At 33.1% G+C, this 19,473-nt stretch overlaps 1 protein-coding gene across 2 annotated transcripts; it reads right to left on the bottom strand.

Annotated features, from left to right (window-relative positions):
- Positions 1-2,678: 2,678 nt before the first annotated feature.
- LOC129805891 (glutamate receptor ionotropic, NMDA 2B) lies at positions 2,679-18,121 on the bottom strand. 2 transcript variants are annotated; one of them, XM_055854128.1, is made up of 8 exons: positions 17,291-18,121; positions 12,257-12,990; positions 7,828-8,089; positions 6,839-7,764; positions 4,498-4,749; positions 4,316-4,434; positions 3,651-3,939; positions 2,679-3,576 (listed from the first exon to the last, which is right to left on the bottom strand). In XM_055854128.1, the coding sequence occupies exons 1-8, from the start codon at positions 17,624-17,626 to the stop codon at positions 3,423-3,425; spliced, it is 3,072 nt and encodes a 1,023-aa protein (XP_055710103.1). In that variant the 5' UTR covers positions 17,627-18,121; the 3' UTR covers positions 2,679-3,422. The 2 variants fall into 2 exon arrangements, with proteins under 2 accessions (XP_055710103.1, XP_055710104.1); XM_055854129.1 differs by having other exon boundaries at positions 3,520-3,576; positions 3,642-3,939; positions 17,291-18,118.
- Between the last annotated feature and the right edge of the window lie 1,352 nt (positions 18,122-19,473).

The following is a 19,473-nucleotide window of genomic DNA, read 5'->3' as shown; positions in this document are numbered from 1 at the left end:
TTCATAGATGCCGGGCTAGGCACATGAGAGCAAAAACTTCAATATTTTGGCGCCAAGTTTAGAATACACGAGAGTATTATGTGCAGCACAGAGCTCACAGCATAAAATTTTCAAAATTTTGTAATTACTAAGATTTATATTTTATCGCAAAAAAAATAAAAAAAATTTAGGTAAATTCCTATCATTGATAAACAAGGAGGTGTTGAAGAGATTTTAAGCGCTTTTTGAATAAATAATTTGACCGATAAAGACGACAGATGAGTAGAAATCCGTCCAAGTGCAGAATTAAAATAAAAATTAATTTATCTTCAAATTATTACACTTTTGATAAAAGAAATTGAAAATGTATTTTATGAAATGCATTTCTAGAAATTCCTTTGAATAGTTACTTAATAGATTTATTTTAAAAAAGTTTTCTTTAGTAAAATTTGCCAAATAGAGAAAGGAGACTGGGTTAAAAATTCACAAATCGGATATTTTATTTTTTTACAAGCTACACGAGCGCCCCGGAAATTTCTAATTAGCGCAATCTGAATAAAAACAATTAGGTACTTTCAGACTCATAGAAACTTGGAGAAATAAAAAAAACACACGAGACTGGACATGGTTTAACCAATGCAAAAAAAGCAACAAGTAGCGACAAATGGCAATGACGTTTCTTTTCGCCGTAAGACATCAGAAATTGCTTCGGTTTTTGTTACTTTTTGCCCCATTGCCTTGTATTACTTTTTGCACCAAGAAAAGAATCTTTGGAAAATACTAAAACGGATAGCGACTTCATATTCAAAGAACCCAAGTCATTTAAAAAATATTCACTAATGCATCAATTTTGGAAAATAAGTAGGTAAAAAATGGATATCTGCTGTAAGGAAAATATTTCAATAATAGGGCTAAAAATTTCAATACTTTTTTATTTTCTAAATTGTTTGTTCGAATACGGTGCTATCACACTAGAATTTTTCACGTTTTAATTTTAAATTCAATTGAGCCAATTGAGCATTAAGATTTCTAGAATTTACTTGAAAAGTCTCACAGTCAGGACACATTTTGCAAGAAATTTGCTCAATTTTAAATAGTGCCACGAGATTCTTGATAGTGAGTGACTCCGAAAATGTGTGATAGTACTTAAAATGTCTTATAAGTCACTTATCTGTTATTCAGAAGGATCCCCAAAGCCAGAAAAAAGATTTGTAGGCAAAGGGCTCATGCAGCGACTCTCATACAGTCTTATTGAAAATCTGTATGAAGTCGTCTCAACTCCCAACTGAAATTTCTTAACATAACAATTTCCTTCGAATGACTTTGGAGGAACTTAATGAATTACTCCCGATACTCAAGCTTCACTTCATGCAAGTTTATCACTAAAACACTGTACTTATTTTATTTTTTTGGCCACAAATAATATTAATTACGAGTAAATAAATTAAATAAGAACAATTTTCTTCAAAAGACTACTTGTTTAACTGCAATAAAATTGAAATTATTGAGCAATTTTAATATTTTAATTTGCTGAATTCATATTTATTTAAACAACCACATTTATGCAATTTTAACATATTTAAATAGGTATTTAACCAAGTATTAGTTTTTATTAATAAATAAGTGAAGATCTATCAATTCAATTGGGTTTTAGTGCAAAATAACGCATAGGATCAATTAATTCATCTGAAAATTAAATTGAATTTACAAATTGACAAAATCCTAGTGTGATAGTACGGTAAGAAACTTACGACATTGAACAAGGCCTATGGAGGCAATCTATGGAAAAATTTTAAGTCGCTATCTTTTTTATCTTGGAAGATATTGAATTTTTTTTATTTCGATTTGTGACTTTACTCCAGTTCCCCTGCTATCCTAAAATTATATAAAAGATTTACAGCCCAAAAAATCATGTTTAAATTGCCTTGCCCCAAAGCATTAAATGTTTTCACATTAATAAATTAATTTGTATCTCATTAATATTTCATATTAATATTTTGAATTAATGTTTTAAGTTAATTTAAACCAAGTTTTGCGGGAAAATTCTACCTTGTTATCAATAAGTAGGTCAAATTCTGAATACTACGTGATTCAAAGACACAAATCAAAATCATACATTTAATTTAAACACTCGAAACACCCATTAGCGACAATTAACATGAATTTCATTAAAATTTTAATGGATAGGGAAAGTGCTCATGCTTTGCACGGTCCCAAGCTTTATAATGACTAAATTTTTCCTATATTTTTCAATAACTGGTAACTCATCGCACCCATATTTTAAAAAGTACGGAAAAGTGTCCTGTTTTTAAAATATATTGCGGAGTGACAATTATTAAGAAACATAAGAGAAAATCAACTTTAAAGATTTTCAGTACTTTTATGCATTTCTCATCCAATTTTCTTTATTAATAACGATAATATGTTACCAGTTTATGAATTTTAAACGAAATTTGCAATATTTATGTATAAATATCGTTCGAGTAACCCACAATTCAAATTTGCAATGAAGGAATCGTACCTCTATAAGCTGATCTAGGCTTATCACTGGCTTTGGATTATAAAAAGTGACATCAATGTTCAGGATGAAGAGTAGTTACCATTTTATTATCAAACTCGCGAGGTTCGAACATCTCGTAATATATTTTGATGACCTCTTTTTTATGCACCTCTTTAATTCACAGAAGAGAAACACAATATTCCACTACAATTACTTTATTCATAGTATATTTTAATTCACATTTCCTTTAGTTATTTAATTTCCAATCCTAAATGCTCATAATCTGATATTCCGCCCATCAATTGATAAGTCTGTTAACATTCTTTGAGTATATAGTATTTGTTTGGTATTTTTTAAAAATAGTAACAAATGTAACAAATTATTACGTAGACAACTTTTTTCGTTAATATTTCTTAGGGTTTTCTGGCATCTAAAAGTGACTACTACTAGAAAATCATTACACTAACATGTTTCTTCTGAGTTAACATTCATTTTTTGGTTTAGCTTTTTTTTCTGCACATTGTGAATTGTGTTAAACAACTAGACTACATTGAGCTCATTGCTCTTTCTAAATCTTTTTTTTTTTCACGACAATATTGGCTTCTGGACACAATCTCCATGGGATGAGGGAAATTATTTAATGAAACCGACAAATTGCTGGTCAAATGCAAGTAACATTAATTCACATCGTGTTAGCCATCAATACCGTTAAAAATGTTTAATGATAACTTTAAGACATTTAAGAAAGAAGTAATATTTTGGGTGTTTTTTTGTGATTTTGATTCACCAATATTATGTCGGGAACTTAAGCAGACTTCAAATTCACCTTTTTTTCATTTCCTGGAAGCGCTCAGTGGTGTTGATTGTGATTAAAGTAAAAAAAAAAAGAAAAAGGACTTTTTGTGCAAAGTTTTTTTTTCCAAAGGGAAAGATTTTGAGAAGTTTAGAGTACGGTTTCCATTTCGGCAATTTCTGTTTTGTAAGACCATCTAAAGAGATTCTGATCACTTCCACCAAGGCTTAAATTACCCAGTAAAGGAGGACGAAAACGGTTCTCTTTGTAGGCTGCATCAATTAGGTCAGATGCTGAGGACAGTCTAAAAGAGAAGCCAAAGAGTGAGCGTTAGAAAAATCAAGAAAGATTTTCAAGAGAAAAATTCACCAGAATTACTTTATCTGAGGCGGTTTTATGCCATGATGATCCATAGTTTTTTCCAGCTGTCGAATTCTCAATCTTGCCATATCCAATTCATGTTTAACCTTCCACAAATGAGTATCGCAAATTGGATCACTGCATCGGTGTTTCCGTATAATTTCCTGTGCCTCAAATACTGCACCACGGAATGTTAGAGATTTTCCCATGGAAAGTGAAATAAGGGCGCAACATCCTCCACCGTCAGACTTTGCCAAACGCTTGCGGAAATATTTAAAGTAGACATGCTCCAAGGCCAGGAGGAGAGCTAGAAATATTTTTTTTGTATTTAATCGTCCTTAAAGTACTACAACTTCTCAGAACATTAATTCTTTCGTCTGATTACTGCTACACTGAGAGAAATCCAAAAAAGTTAAAATAACATTCCGGAAATGTTAATTTTACCCTGCATTATTGATCAGAAATCGGTGTAAATATTACCCTTTTTAGGTGTATTGGGGGTTAAATTTACCCTTTTTCATGTTAATTTTATCCTTAAAAAGGTGTAAAATTAACATTAAAAAATGTTGATATATTTTTACACCTAAAAAGTGTTAAAGTTACGTGGAAAAAAAGTTAATCGCACCCTTTTTTTTCTCAGTGTAGAGGCGTTGTATTTACAATACCTTATCCTAATAACTTACCTGCTAAAAGAATCCCAGCCATTAGGAGGAGAAAAGCAGATAAGAATTGCTCAAGAGCCAATGGATCTGATGATTTGTGCTCTTGTCTTCCCTGACGACAAGTCCCCGTCATCCAATATCTTAAAAAAAATTATTTTCATTAATTTAATCAATGTTTATGGATAATAAAATTCATTTTGTACCTTCGAAGACGTTCAAGATCCCCATTAGCACGGAATTCTAAGAGTCGTTTGTTGAACATTTCAACGTACTTTGAATTCCTACTAAAGGCAAGGCCATATCCAGTCATTGCGTACCAACTTCCAACGGTTAATAAACGACAATCCTCATCTTGGGCTACGAGGTAGTCCAGAACTGTTCCATCGTAGATAAAAGCATTGAGTTTGCTGTTAAGCACTGAAGCTACTCCTTCAGCAACGCTGGTTTTATTGTATCTGATGAGGAAATAGGTTATTATTGGGAAAGATTTCTCAATAATTTCATAATTACACAGAAAAAAATATTTTGTAAAATTGTTCGTAAATGTTTGTGAAATCCTATGGCAAACTTACGAAATGCTCATGAATCGTATAACCCATAAACAAGTTCGTAAAATTAGGACTTTTTTCACAAATGTTGTTCGTAAAATGATCATTTGACGAACATTTTTTGTATTTCTACAAACATTTGTTCGTAAATGTTCGTAAACGCACAAAAAATGTTCGTAAAATTTTGTCATTTGTTCGTATTTGTTCGTAAACTTTTGCCAGACAAACAAAAATTTACAAATACGAAGAAATGACAAAATTTTACGAACATTTCTTTGTGTGATATGCATAAGCGGCGTGATATGATAATGACGTTTCTCTTCGCCGTGAGACATCAGAAATTGCTTCGCTTTTTGTTACTTTCTGATCTATACCTTTTGTTACTTTTTACCCCAAGTGGCCATTTTTTAATAAAAGGATTTCTGGAGAAAAGAACTTTTGTGAAATTCTAAAATAGATAGCGGATTCGTATTCAAATAATCCAAATTATTTAGAAAATATTCAACAGGGCATCAATTTTGGAAAATAAATAGGTAATAATTGTTATCTTCTGCAAGGAAAATATTTCAAAAATAGGGCTAAAAATTTCGATATTTTTTATTTTCTAAATTCCTTGTTTGAATTCTAAGAAACTTACGACATTGAAGAAGGTCTATGGATGCTATCTATAGAAAAAAATTTGAGTCGCTATCTTTTTTACCTCGGAAGATATTGAATTTTGAATTTTTCGATTTGTGACTTTTTGCCCCAGTCTCCCCTAATGACTAGAAAATTCGCCCTTTTTTTTTAAGTCGAACTATTCTGGTTAAACTACTCTGTATGGCCTCAACTAATTTGGTAATATTCGGATTTAATTGAAAGGTATTGAAATTTTCAATTTTGTTTTTGGAGACTTCAAAACCGGTTAATTAAAAACCCAATTTCAACAGGGGACGATTAAAGTGAATTCCGACCGATTGTTCTTGACCCTTAAAGGCACAGATAGAATAACGAAAACAAATTTCCAAAGTTGGAAAGTTTCCTAAAGAATTTAATTTTGTAGAACATATTGCCGAAAACTTACAACATTTAGGAGGTGGAAATATTCTCTTATGCCTCCGGCATATCTTTTAGATCGGTAAAATTTGCGTAAAATGCGAGTGTAAAATGCTTCTATTGGAAACAAATTAATCCAAATGGAGACAAGGGGTAGTTTCTAATTGGAGACAAACAGTGTAAGTGAAACCGCGACGAAAGGCTTCCAAAACCTTGTTGAGTTACTCTTGAGTGCAGGATTTGTTCTTATTCCTGGTCTTTTCTCCTTTCCCATCTAAAACAATAAGTAAATCTCTCCAAAAAAAATCATATTTCCGGGGTTTCCTATTGAAGCACTTTCAGTCACTTCAGAAAAACCCTTTTTGTTCACGAAATAAGTAATTATTTCATTTGAAAACTTCACGTACCGTTAACAATAAAAATTAGCACTTAATTTAACTAAAATTAGCCAGAAATATGACATAAATGTTAAACAAAACGAATAAATAACAGTCACCTCATTGTGTTTTTCATTGGAACAATCGATGAAAAATTCGATGGTGAAAAGGTACACTTTTAAATTTTCTGAGAAATTATCAAATTAAAATTTGTGAATATGAATAGATTTTCGCTTTATTTGCAGCGAGCAAAATTAACAAAATAATGAAACTGAGGTATAGAAAATATATAAATATAGTAATTTAGTACTGTTTTTATCATGAAAACATTGACGTTTCCATTTGGAGTAGCGAAAAATTTCCATTTAGAACAGGTTTTGAATTAGCTTAATTTACACTACTGCTTTATCATCTTGTGTACAAAACGGTCAAAATAGCTTTCAAAACCGTTCCGAAAAACGATTAACCGGGTTTTCTGTTCTCGCTTAACCGTGATTGGAATATGTAGTCCCAACTAGTCTTTACTATTTTTACCAAAATACTGCCCAGACTGCTGAAAAAAAAAACAATAATTTGATACTCACTGTGACATGTAGTAATGCATCTCTGGGAAGTATTTGCGAATCGTGGAATCCGTGTGACTCCAGGGGATAGTGCCAAATTTGAAGACAGGTTTGTGAGAGAAGGGATGGGAAAGTCTAGTATCATCGAGTCCAGTGAATTCGTGAAACTCCTCACGGGTGATCATAAAAGCGGCCAAATTGGCAGTGTAGATAGCCAAGAAGACCACAGCAAACATGGCCCAGACATTAGTCATGGCTCTGGCAGTAAATCCTCTGGGAGAGTCTACGTGAACAGCAGCCTGGAAGAGCACAGCCCAGACCAGCCAGTAAGTTCGGAAAAGGGAGAATCGATAGGGCATAACTGAGCCTGTGGTTTGCACTGAGAGCTTCATGTCATAACCACTGGGCGAGAGCCATTCGAAGAAGAAGATCATGAAGGTTGCTGCTTGAATTGCAACAATTCCCACCAGCATCCATGAGGCTGTGTCGAAAGGCTCTAGAAAGGCTGTTGGGGAGATTATTCCTGTTCTCTTGGCCACAACAATTGCAATTCCTGTCTCCATGAAGGGTTCACTGAAATCCACAACAGCCTCACGTTCAGCATTGATCATTAGAGATGTGAGAACCATGTCAGTTTTCCTGTTCACAAGATCCGCTATCAATCCATTCCATTTGCCATTAACCAGAGTTCCCCATCGCCCATCCTCAACTCTAACCAATTCGTACGTGAATCCCAATTCCTCTGCGAATTTCTCCAGTAAATCGATACAGAAGCCACTGCAGCATTGGTAAAAAGAGCTGTTTTTGTGCGCTTGAGCCACATCAACATCAGCCATGTCCTGATCAGAAGCAATCCTGCACAGGACACCCCTGTCCATAAGGCATCTTCCGCTAACGGGATCCGCAGGAGATAAATTGATGTAAGGTGCTTCCTCCAAAAATGTAATCTAATAAAGAATTCAAACGGTAAACCCGATAGTTTGATCCCACTTCTGACACCAATATTCTACCTTTAAGTGAAACTTTTCAGGAACTCCTTGCGGAGGCGCATGAGAATTTCCTGGCCAGGCAATATCTCTGATATCGAGTTTCTGTGTTGCCCAGGACTTCCAAACTCCAATTTCTTCCCAAACGAGTCCTTTTGTGTTGACACTGGGTCTAAGATTCATTATTTTCAGCTCAGTTGATTTGAGATCTCCATCAGCGGTAAATTCAATGTTCGGTTTGTTGAGGTCCCCCTCCATGGACACATTCCGAAGATACTTGAAAAATCTGTTAAAAAATTAATTTAGTTTTTTGTGATCTATTGTCTGTTCGACATGATCAATTTATTTAAAGTAATTTTTTATGAAGAAAAATTCTCTAAATTATTTGATCATATTGAACAAACAAATTAGATAATTCACAATCAGCATTTTATTTTAGTTATTGTTTTTTTAATAGTGAAGACTGATAAATAAATAAAGAAATTGGTGTAACTAAAGCCATCTAAGCTAAGTGATTTGTTCTTCAACATGAATTATTTGTCTGCTATTTGTTATTTCTCTAATTTTGCGATAAAATTTCTTTTTTTTTTAATATAAAATTTAAATGAAGCTTTGATTCAAGGTTTAAAAATTATACAAAATTTGAATGAAAAGAAGTCTCGCATATAAACCTAGAATTCGGATTTTTAAAAGACTATAAAAGATTAGCAGTATTTTGGCAAAACTGATCAGTAAAAAAGTATTTTGGTCAGTAGAAAAATAAACAGGAAATCTTAAATTTTTATTACACATCACATCAATTCTTGGGAAAGGAATATTTAAGAAATTATCAACTATCTTCAAGGTGAAAATTTGGTCTATTCCTAACTATTTTATTTATTAACTGACCTATTAGATATTAGATTTCCTTACTAATCAAACTGCTAATTTACTGACCAAAACTTTCACCAATAAACGGTGAAAGCAAGCAGATAAAAGTTCCATCTAAACAGTGATTTTCAAATTTTTGTGTCCGGTTTATGTTTCCGGAGAAAATTAGGCGTACATAAGTGGAAAAAATTTGTACGGAGCTAACCAAACCAGGGAAACTATGTAAAATTCGCCACTAAATTTTAATTTTCCTAAACGGAGGAAAATCAAAAAGTTTCCAGGAATTTTGTGAGGCGGGAATTACGAACCTTATAATTAAATGATTTTTTGGCATAGTGGTATAATTGATTCGTTTTGTTTGGCATTCAGTAAAAAAATCTTAAATCTTGGACATCATTATCCGTACGAAGCTGCATAAGCTCCCTCTATGTTTTTATAGTTATGGACAGCATGACAATTACCGAGGAAACTGCGCTAAATACTAGGTCCTCAACTTGAAATGCGCCATTTTCAGTCTTTTGACCCATATAGAATTTAAACGGTAAGAGATATCAACCTCCGATTATCGATGACCCCTCCTCAAATGACATTATCTCGAAACTAATCTCTTTATTTTTCCCCCTCCTCTTTCATTTTGATCAAAGAAATATGAAAAATTTCAGAAGAAAATTGAAAAAAAAACTTATTCAAAATACTAGTTCTCGATAGCTACATTTTTGTGTCACCTCTGGCAATAAATGGTTTCTCCGAAAATAGCATGATGAGACATTCTTGGACCAAATACTTTCGTACACCCAATTTTTGCCTCCTTTGAAATTGGCACAGTGTTGCTTAGCCCAACCAGAACAAGTAGGGTGGAATCACCACTTCTCGCCACTGCCCCACTTCTCACCACGTATATTGAAATCGCTATTTTTCACGATTTATGAAATAAATAAGCCGCAAAGTTACTTGTATTTTTATTGCTGCTACGTATAGAGTCGAAAAACACTAATTTTTTGTTTTGAATTTAAATGTTTGAGCATTTTTTAGAGGAATATTTTAAGCAAGTGCATCGAATCTAATATTTCTTACCAAATATAGTAAGTGTCATCAAATTTTCATCAAGCAAAATGTTCCAAAATTTATTTTGTCTATTAAATATTCATCAAACACTTGTGGAATAGATAATATTTGTATTTAGTTAGTTAATATTTCATTTTATATAATTTTTATGTAAAAATTAGCCATGGCGGAAAGTGGTAATATTCTGGAATTGATTCACTACCTGTCGCCATAGCTTTTCAATAGGCGACGCTAACTTCACTTCATAGATTCTCAGTTGTCAAATCTACTTTGTTTACTTTCTGCAATAGTTTAATAATTTGATTTCTCAAACAAAAGTGAGGAAAAATAATTTAATGTGAGTAATAATAAGGTGATCATGAGGAAAAAGAAAAGCTGAATGTATTCTGTGCATAATATTGCTCTAGATAATCGTGTTTGAACCTTTCCGAGTAGGTGGCGAGAAGTGGTTACAAAACTGGCGAAAAGTGGTAAAAAGTGGCGACGAAGTGGTTATTTTTGCATTGTTAATAAAAACCAGTTTTTTAGGTACTCCCGCGTTAAATTGTAGGACAATTGTTTTAAAGAATCTAGAGCCAATATATCTAAGTAGCTTTTTGTCAAATTTGAGTTATCTGATAATAAGGGGTCAAAAGTTATAATGCAATTCATTTCATTTTTTCCTAAAAGTGGCGATAAGTGGTTACTCCACCCTACTGATTATCAGAAAGGGCCAAGTTTAAAGAATACAGCGAAGAAAAAAATATTTTGTAAAAATGTTCGTAAATGTTTGTGAATTCCTATTGGGGTCTTACAAAATGCTCGTAAATCGTATAACCCACAAACAAGTTCGTAAAAGTTTGTACTTCTTTCACAAACATTGTTCGTAAATTGATAACTTGACGAGCATTTTTTGTACTTTTCCGAATATTTGTTCGTAAATGTTCGTAAACACACAAAAAATGTTCGTAAAATTTTGTTTTCCTGACGAACATTTTACGAACATTTACGAACAAATGACAAAATTTTACAAACATTTTTTGTGTGTTTAAGACCATTTACGAACAAATGTTTATAAAAGTACAAAAAATACTCGTCAAGTGATCAATTTACGAACAATGTTTGAGAAAAAAAGTACAAGCTTTTACGAACTTTTACGAACTTTCTTCATAAGATTTAAAGCACAAACCTATAAATAAATAACTTAATGATAAGAAATAATTTATATACAATAAATCAAGATATTTCTTTCTTTCAAAATAACAAAGTGCTAAAATTATATTGATCTTTCTTTACCTCAAATTCAAGGCAAAGAAGAACTTAAACAAAAAATAAATAAATTGCATAAGAATCTTATATAATTTAATCCTAAATATCTAATTAATGGCTCATGAACATGAAGCATATTCTATTATTCTCTGCAAAATAAAACAAATATGATGAATATTGCAATTTGTGCAGCACTAGAGGTGATCTCAAGAAATTAGAACGTTGCAAAAAGTTGGCGTGAATCATTTTAGGAATTAATATACCAAAAAATAGCTCCCAAAACATGTATCTCTAGTGCATCATGTGACATATTCTAAAAATTAAATTTGTTATAAAACATAAAATTATTTTAAAAAATATTTTACGTGATTTATCGCAAAATTGAGTGGGAAAATTAAATTTTTTTACGGCAAATTTTGACGAACAATTAAACAACAAAACAATTAAATAACAACTTTATAGTACTCACACTTGCATTCAGAAAGTTTATAAACTCGTCCAATTTTATCTCATATTTTATTCAAATGTTTAATTGAAAATTTTTGAGTAGTGTTTTAAATAGCAAAAGTTCCCAAAAGTCATATGAATTATTCAAATTAAAACAATTAAATGTTGGCATTTTATTCTTTTCCTTTCACAAATTTATAAGTTAGGGTAAGTGTGCCAAATTCCGGCCAGCTTGCAATTTCGGCCACCTTTTTTGTTCCTCGAATTTCCATGAACTTTTAGATTTTACGTACTCTAGAGATTATACAATGCAAAAGAATAATAAAAAATGTAGCATCGACAAACGAGATGACGTGAAAATATATTGGAAGAATTCCCGAAGAGCAAGGAACTATGAGAATGAAGGTGGCCGAAATTGGGCACCAAAGCTATGTCTATATTTTTATTCATTTTAAAATGTATTTAGAATGATTTTAGAGTAAATAAAGACGGTAAACTCTTTACAAGGTTCCAAGCAACACTGTTATACAAAAGAAAGAATAAAATAATCAATTTGTATTTAAAATATTACATTTCAAACTTGAAACTTTGACGCTTGCATGCAACTATGCCGAAATTTGGCACACTTACCCTATCCCATTATTTTTTCTAATTGGAATTTTTTCTAAGAATTAGATATTTTGTTAAAACATTTTCGTTCAAACATTTGAATATTGAGATGTCAATATAAAGAAATTTCTTAAGACGCTTCCCATGGAAAGTTATTTAAGGGATTTTAAGGTTTCATTTTACAAAAATTACAATTCAAGAATATTTATCTTACATTTCTCCATTGTCCCAGCGAGCTTGTCCTTCATTCTCGCAGGAAAGCATATGAGTGTTGAGCTTCCTGCCATGATTTGCCGGATCAGTGAGGTAGTATTCCACGCCATAGGCAAAGACTTTAATGGCAGTTGCAATCTCATTGACTAATTGGGCGCTTGAGGTGTCAAAATGCACCCCAAGCATTCCAACGGGGAACTGAGGATGAGTCTGGGTATTCTCAATGACACTCTGAGTTACTACCCAGACATAATTCTCTCCAGTGAGCTTGAGATCTTGAGCTGCATGAAGGATGTCAATAGCTTCACTTTTTGTGGCATACAAGAGCATAACGCGCGCTTCACTGTTCACCAACTCCATCAGGTCATTTGGCCGTGTGACAATGATGGAGTTGAGAATGGTGAACTTAAAGTGATCCATCTGAGCGACTCTCTCACGCACTGCCTGCACGAAGTCATCGTGCCCGGCAATCTGAGAAGTCACTACAGAAAATTGGTGCCACTTATATCGCTCTAAAATGCTCAACATTGCAGCACTTTGGTGCTCAATGCTCGGTGCCAGTTGCAGCTGTAGGGTTGATTGGGAGGCTCGTCTCTCTAGGCCAGAGTTATCAGCATTCCAGGAAATCACTGGAATGCCCAGGTAACCGGCCAGTTGGAGAAAATACTGTGCAGAAGCGGTGCTCCTTCCGTACTGCTCGTAGTTCATCATGTACAAAATCGCTGACACATTCACCTAAAAAAAACGAATTTAGCAAAATTTAATTCAAAATATTCGAAAAATTAGTAAAATATTTGACTAGGAATTTGAAGCAAAATATAGTTTTTTTAGATACATTAAAAACACTGGATAATAATTATATAGGGTAAATTAAACTAATTCAAAACCTGTTCCAAATGGAAACTTTTCGATACTCCAAATGGAAACATCATTCTTTCCCATGATAAATGTAGTTATTAAATTTTTATTTATTATTTTGTATACTTCAGTTTCATTATTTAGTTAATTTTATTCCAAATAAAGTGAAAATCAATTCATATTCACGAATTTTACTTTATAAATTTGTCATAAAAATTAAAAGTACCTTTTCACCATCGAATTTTTCATCTATCAACCATGTTTTCTAATGAAAAACACAATTAGGCTGATTGTTCTTTACACTCAGTCCCGGCATTAAGTCCTTCGGGATTATGCACCTGACGGAATTATGCACACACAATTATGCAAATTTGCCTACCATCGGGAGTCAATTTATGAAATCATTTTTGAAATACGCCTGAATGCATACTATGGAGCGACGCGGGAAATTTGAAAACATTTTGCTACTTTTTCAGAACAAAATTTTAATTTCTTTTTTTTAAGGTATTTTTTTTTATTATTCTAACCATTTATTGAAGAACTCTGGCCATGTACTGTTTGTTAATGCATTTATATTGTTGAATTAGTTGAAACATTTGAATCTTTTTGTTTGAACTACTTTTATCGACTTTTACTTTGCGCGAAATTCGTTCAACGGTCAATTTATTCAAAAGAAAGCCCCTGTAGGTATGCAAATTTTCTCGATGCATAATGCCATTTCGCGCGTTTTTTTTCGGTCCCGAAAATGTGCATAATGCCGGGATCTAGTGTATTCGTTTTTTCTTACATTTGTGTAATATCTTTGCCAGTATTATGTGAAATTAAGTGTTAATCTATATTGTTAACGGTACGTGAAGTTTTCAAATGAAATAATTACTTATTTCGTGAACAAAAAGGGTTTTTCTGAAGTGACTGAAAGTGCTTCAAGAAAACACCAGAAATATGAGTTTTTTTTTTTTTTTTTGAGAGATTTTCTTATTGTCTCAGATGGAAAAGGAGAAAACACCAAGAATAAGAGCAAATCTTACATTCAAGCGCAACTCAACAAGGTTTTGGAAGCCTTTCGTTGCGGTTACACTGTTTGTCTCCAATTAGAAAATTTCACTTTTCTCTATTTGGATTAATTTGTTTCCAATAGAAGCATTTTACACTCGCGTATTTTTCTTGTATTTAAGAGGTTTTCAAATTATATCTAAAGAATTTTCATTAAACAATAACATTCTATAAGAGTCAAGGAGCAAATTTATGTAATTTTCTTCAGAAAAAATTAACTTAATGTGCTGAATCTTCTGTAAAAGTTAAAGGGTCTGGAAATGGTTTTAAATTAGGACATTTACCCTAAGCCCATGTAAAACCATTTCTAGACGATACGATTTGCCAAACTTTGCTCAAATTTTGTGAACGGGATAGGAAATCAATTTTAAATTGTTGTTTTTCTTTTAATATTTGGCAAAATATTTAAATCGTATTTTATCTAATTTTTTAATATGGAAAAATTGCATATTTATTATATAAAATCATTCTGAGCATTTCATAAATTTCTTAATAAGCCATCTCCAGGTAAATCGTGTCTGTCTAAGACATAACGAACGCATTATAAAGCAGGAAAATGCAAACAAATAGTTTTAGCTAAAAAGGTAAAATTTGGAAATCTGAACAATACAGAATCCCGGATAAACCAGTTTACAATTCAGATAACTGTGTTAAAATTTGATTTAAAAAAATCTAACAATTTAAAAAAAAGCTTTTACATTAGCCGTACTCACTATGACGCTGTTATCTTGTAATATCGTTATCTCGTTATCTCGTTATGTTCTCGTAATGCATTTAATAAATGAAAAATTATAACAAGATAACAGATTACGGAGATTACGAGATAACAACGCCATAGTGAGTACGGCTATTGCTTAAAATTTTAGTTAAAAATTACATAAATATTCTTAAAAATCTGTTTTCTTATTTGGGTTTTCAAATTAACTTTCAACACTTCCTAACGGCGTTATCACACTTGCACATTAAAATTTTAATGTGATTCACATTAATTGTCGCTTATGAGGGTCCAAATATATTATTTGTGTCTTTGAGTCACTTAATATTTGGGGTTTTTCTATTTATTGATAAAGAAGTGGACTTGGCCTGCAATAATGAGTTTAAATTTACCTAAAGCATAAATATTTTTCACACTAAAAAATTAAAGAGAAAATCGCATTAATTTTTCGCATTAATGCTATAAATCAATTTATATCAAATTTTGCGGGCCAAGTCTACCTTTTTATCAACAAATAGATCAAATTTTCAAATATAAAATGATTCAAATACACAAATTACACATTTGGACTCTCATCAGAGACAATTAATGTGAATCATATTAAAATTTTAATGTGCAAGTGTGATTACACAGTAAGAACGGTTTTCAAAGTTGAAGATGAAAAGATAATAGAAAGAGTATTTCTGAATTGAATTCTGCAAGTTTGGGTACCGGTAATGAATCGATAAGTAATTAATTTGGCTCCAAACAGTTGAAAAACCGAATCTAGAGGAAGAGAATAGGGGAAAGCGCGCAATCTTCGGACGATTTATGCTTCACAAATAAGTTTTTTCAATGTGTTATAAATGAATTTGGCCCATTATAATATTATACTTTAATAACTAGTCTAATGCCTTAAATTTTCAGAAAAGAGCTATGGCTGAAATCCATAAGGGACATAGAGAAAAAATTGAATTATCCGAAGCTTGAGTCGTCCGAAGGTAGCGCGCTTACCCCTAATCTGAATTAGGTCAAATTATCCTTTTACTGAGGATCTCGGTGGCGCAATAGGCAAGACCGTTGGCTCTTGGGCGGATCGATCCCCGGCTTGACTCACAGTGTTGTGGTGAGTTCGAGTCCCGCCCGGTGCAAAGATCTGAATGTCTAGAAAAAAGACATTTTCACTGTGATATAACGTAAGAAAAATGCACCGCCTCTGCCCAAAAACTACGGGAACATGGAATAAGCATCCACACATACTACGAGGAAGGTGTTCCTGGGCGATCTACGATCAGAAGATTCTTCCAACACGGGATATACGACAACTTGATTAACTTGTAACAGATATATCCCGATACGATTAATAATAATAATCCATTTACTCTGATGAGAATTTTCTGGGGAATTCTTCCACTGTTTCGCCTGATTTTCGGTTTTTTTTACGGTCTCTAGTTACGGCTCTTCCGAGTCACCGGGCTTAAGGCAGTCATGCCCCCTGGTGTAGACTTGCAATCCTTTTTCTCCAAAGGAGATTCTTAAAATTATGTCCTAGGTCTTAAGGCTTCTTGAAGTGAAATTGCTGTTTCCTGGCAGTCGGGAGCCACTTGGACGCTATGGTAATCCTGATTAGTTGTGAACCGGTAAACGGTAAATGATGCGAAAGTACTTTTCATTTATAATAACATCCAAGATCCAAATCATAAATTCGAGTATTTGACAAATCATGGGATACTTTGTCATTTTTTATCGACTTTTTAAAGAATTGTCCAAAAAACTCTTAAATTGGTTTGTATACGGTATTACACTATTACGCATTGCCGAGATTTCCAAATTCAAACCTATTTTTTACTTAAGCTTAAAGGAAAGTAATTATATTACTCAATTGAATTGTTTCTTATTGTAATTATTTTAACTAAGTTTATTTGTGAATCCTTTTAAAATTATAATTTTGAATATGATTTACGTGATTTACAAATATTGACAGAAAAATTATTTCGAAAAGTTACACTTGCATATTTCCAGATTACAAAATTATATTATTTTCTGCCATAAAACAAACATTTTCGTATTATCTTTATAAGGAAAATTTAATCTTTTCTCCAAAGAAAAAAGCTTTGAAACTGGAGCTTTAAAGGAAACTTCACTTTCAGCTTTGACCTGTATTTTCTTCGATAGTCAAGTATTTCAATAAAACTGAGTTTATTTCTACTTCTGAACTTTTTACTAAACGACTTAGAAAAAACATTATCTAAGTTGAAATGAACTAAGAAAAAGTTATATTAAATTTATTTATGAATTTTACTCTACGCAGACTTAAAAAAAAGTTTATTTAATTATATTTTCACATGGTAGTTTCAGTCCTTTTAAATCGAATTCCATATTTTATGCTAAGATAAACTATTGGATAAATAGTTTTTAAAAAAAACTAACCTGGAGAAATGTTTTGCATAAAGTTTCGAGTATGGCCGTTGGGCTGGGCGTAAGGGACATCATGCCGAAGTGAATGTTTGCCGGTAGGAAGGCATAGTCCTTGAGGAAAGTCAATTTCTGACCCCGTGTTTTTGAGAGTGCCAGAACGGCGGAATTCACAGCACGAAGGTATTCGCGCTTCCCGAAGTTCGTATGGGGCGCAATGAGCCCGATATTGAGCTCATTCTTTCCACTTGAGGACTTTGTTGATGTCCCTGAACGCCATCCTGAGGCATATTCCACAGCAAAAACACATAGCACCACAATTGAGATGCACAAGCAAGTTTCCACCCTCATTTTCACAAGACAACCACTCACTCCTCTTTTCACTCCCTCACTCTGTGACGCCCCTACAAGTGAATTACATAATAGGGCAGTTTCCTTATCTTAACTCTAAGTCTAACAATCTCAGAATTTCTCCTTATTTCTCAATCATCAGACCTTTCGGATGAAATTCCAGGAGATAATTTATGAAGTTTTCTTAGACCTCACCCAAAATCACAAGATACCATTTGTCCTTATGCACATAAACTTTTCAACAAAATTCAATAGGATTCCCACTCATGATCAATAAATAGACCTCCTAAAAATCCCCTAGATAAACTATAAGCCTTTAAGTTATCTTTGAGGATTTTTTCACAGTCCACGCCCGATTTTTTCCATAAACCCTCACACCCTTCTCAAAGAAAAGAATATTGCAGAGTACTAAAAAAGTGACAAAAGACCAAGGATGTTGGATCTGGAGGACTCGAATACACAACTCCGACTGAATTTGTGTTCTGCATTTGCGCCTCTCCAGCATCCGAACTCTGCATGGAGTCTCTCTGTCTCCCATCTCGTGCCACCAACATCCCCCCTCAGCTGTGCCTGATTTTAACAACAACGTCAGGGCGCATGATTAGGAGAAATTCAGGGGGTGGGAAAACATAAACAGAATTTGTGATAAGAGGAAAATATGGTTGGGGAGGTGGAAACATGTGGCATAGTGCAACGATATCAACAAGCTTCAGGCAAAAGTGATTAGAGTGTTTACAATTTATTGAAGTGTAGAATAAGGATTTCAAATTAGGTGTTTTGGAGCAGTATTTGACCTCGATAGAGCACATGTTGGTATCACAAAGTAATCTTTTAATTTTATACTTCAATATAATGAACAAAAAAATAATTTAATCGGCAAGTAAAAAGGATCAGTTAAAATAGGTTCAGTTCTGAAACCGATATTATATTTAAAAAAATCGACAGGATCAGGAATTAACAATCTCACCTAAATCCTACCAAAATTTCATGTCCTCCGATCGGGCCCAAACTTTGCCAAAATCTGTTTCGCCACTTCCTGATCACGGATATATGGGTAGCTAAGTAACGTTCCCCCCCCTATTATTAAAGATTTTTTTTTCAATTTTCTAAGTTAAATAACTCAAAAACCCCATTGTGCATCAGACGCAAATTTTAGTATGTTGTAACCGCTTATTATACCCATCAACCAAAAAATACTTAAGTCGTTTGATAACCCCTGATCCGAGTTATTAAGGGATTAAAGTTCGAAAACTGGCCGGCCTATATCTCCGGTTTTAATTAACATTTCAAAAATCAAACTCATTTTTCTCAAACATGCCATTGTACAAGTTGATCAAATTTTAGAGTGTTGTAGCCTAGGATATGAAGTTTACAAAAAGTGGCGTGGGTTCGTTGCGGTTAAAATAGAACCGGAGATATGACGGGTCAAAGTGCACAAAATTCAAAACACCACATTTCCGGTTTTATTTGCCCGATTTTGACGAGTAAGGGCGCAAATTGAAGGTCTCGCAAAGCACTACAACTTTGTAGACTATTTGAACTTCGTACGGCCAATGCTAGATGCGCCACGGTCAAAAAACAAATTTCAAATTACATAAACTTAATTATCTCGACTCTTGCTAAACCGATTTTGATAATTATTTCGGCATAATTGTAGTGGACATTTATATCTATATATCGTCCAAACATCGTTTTATTTACGTCCCGTACGGAGTACAAACGCTTCTGGAGAGGGAGAACGAAAAGAGATATCGACAAGCGGTTTTCGGCAAAGGTTAAATATCGATGAGTTAATTAAATATCGATTTGTTTTCTCAATAACTCAGTTCCTATGGCATCGATCGATC

This window comes from Phlebotomus papatasi, chromosome 3 (assembly GCF_024763615.1).
Source record: "Phlebotomus papatasi isolate M1 chromosome 3, Ppap_2.1, whole genome shotgun sequence".
In the NCBI taxonomy this organism is placed as follows: domain Eukaryota; kingdom Metazoa; phylum Arthropoda; class Insecta; order Diptera; family Psychodidae; genus Phlebotomus; species Phlebotomus papatasi.
Note: the sequence above shows the minus strand (reverse complement) of the source record. Positions and strands in the feature narration are given on the sequence as shown.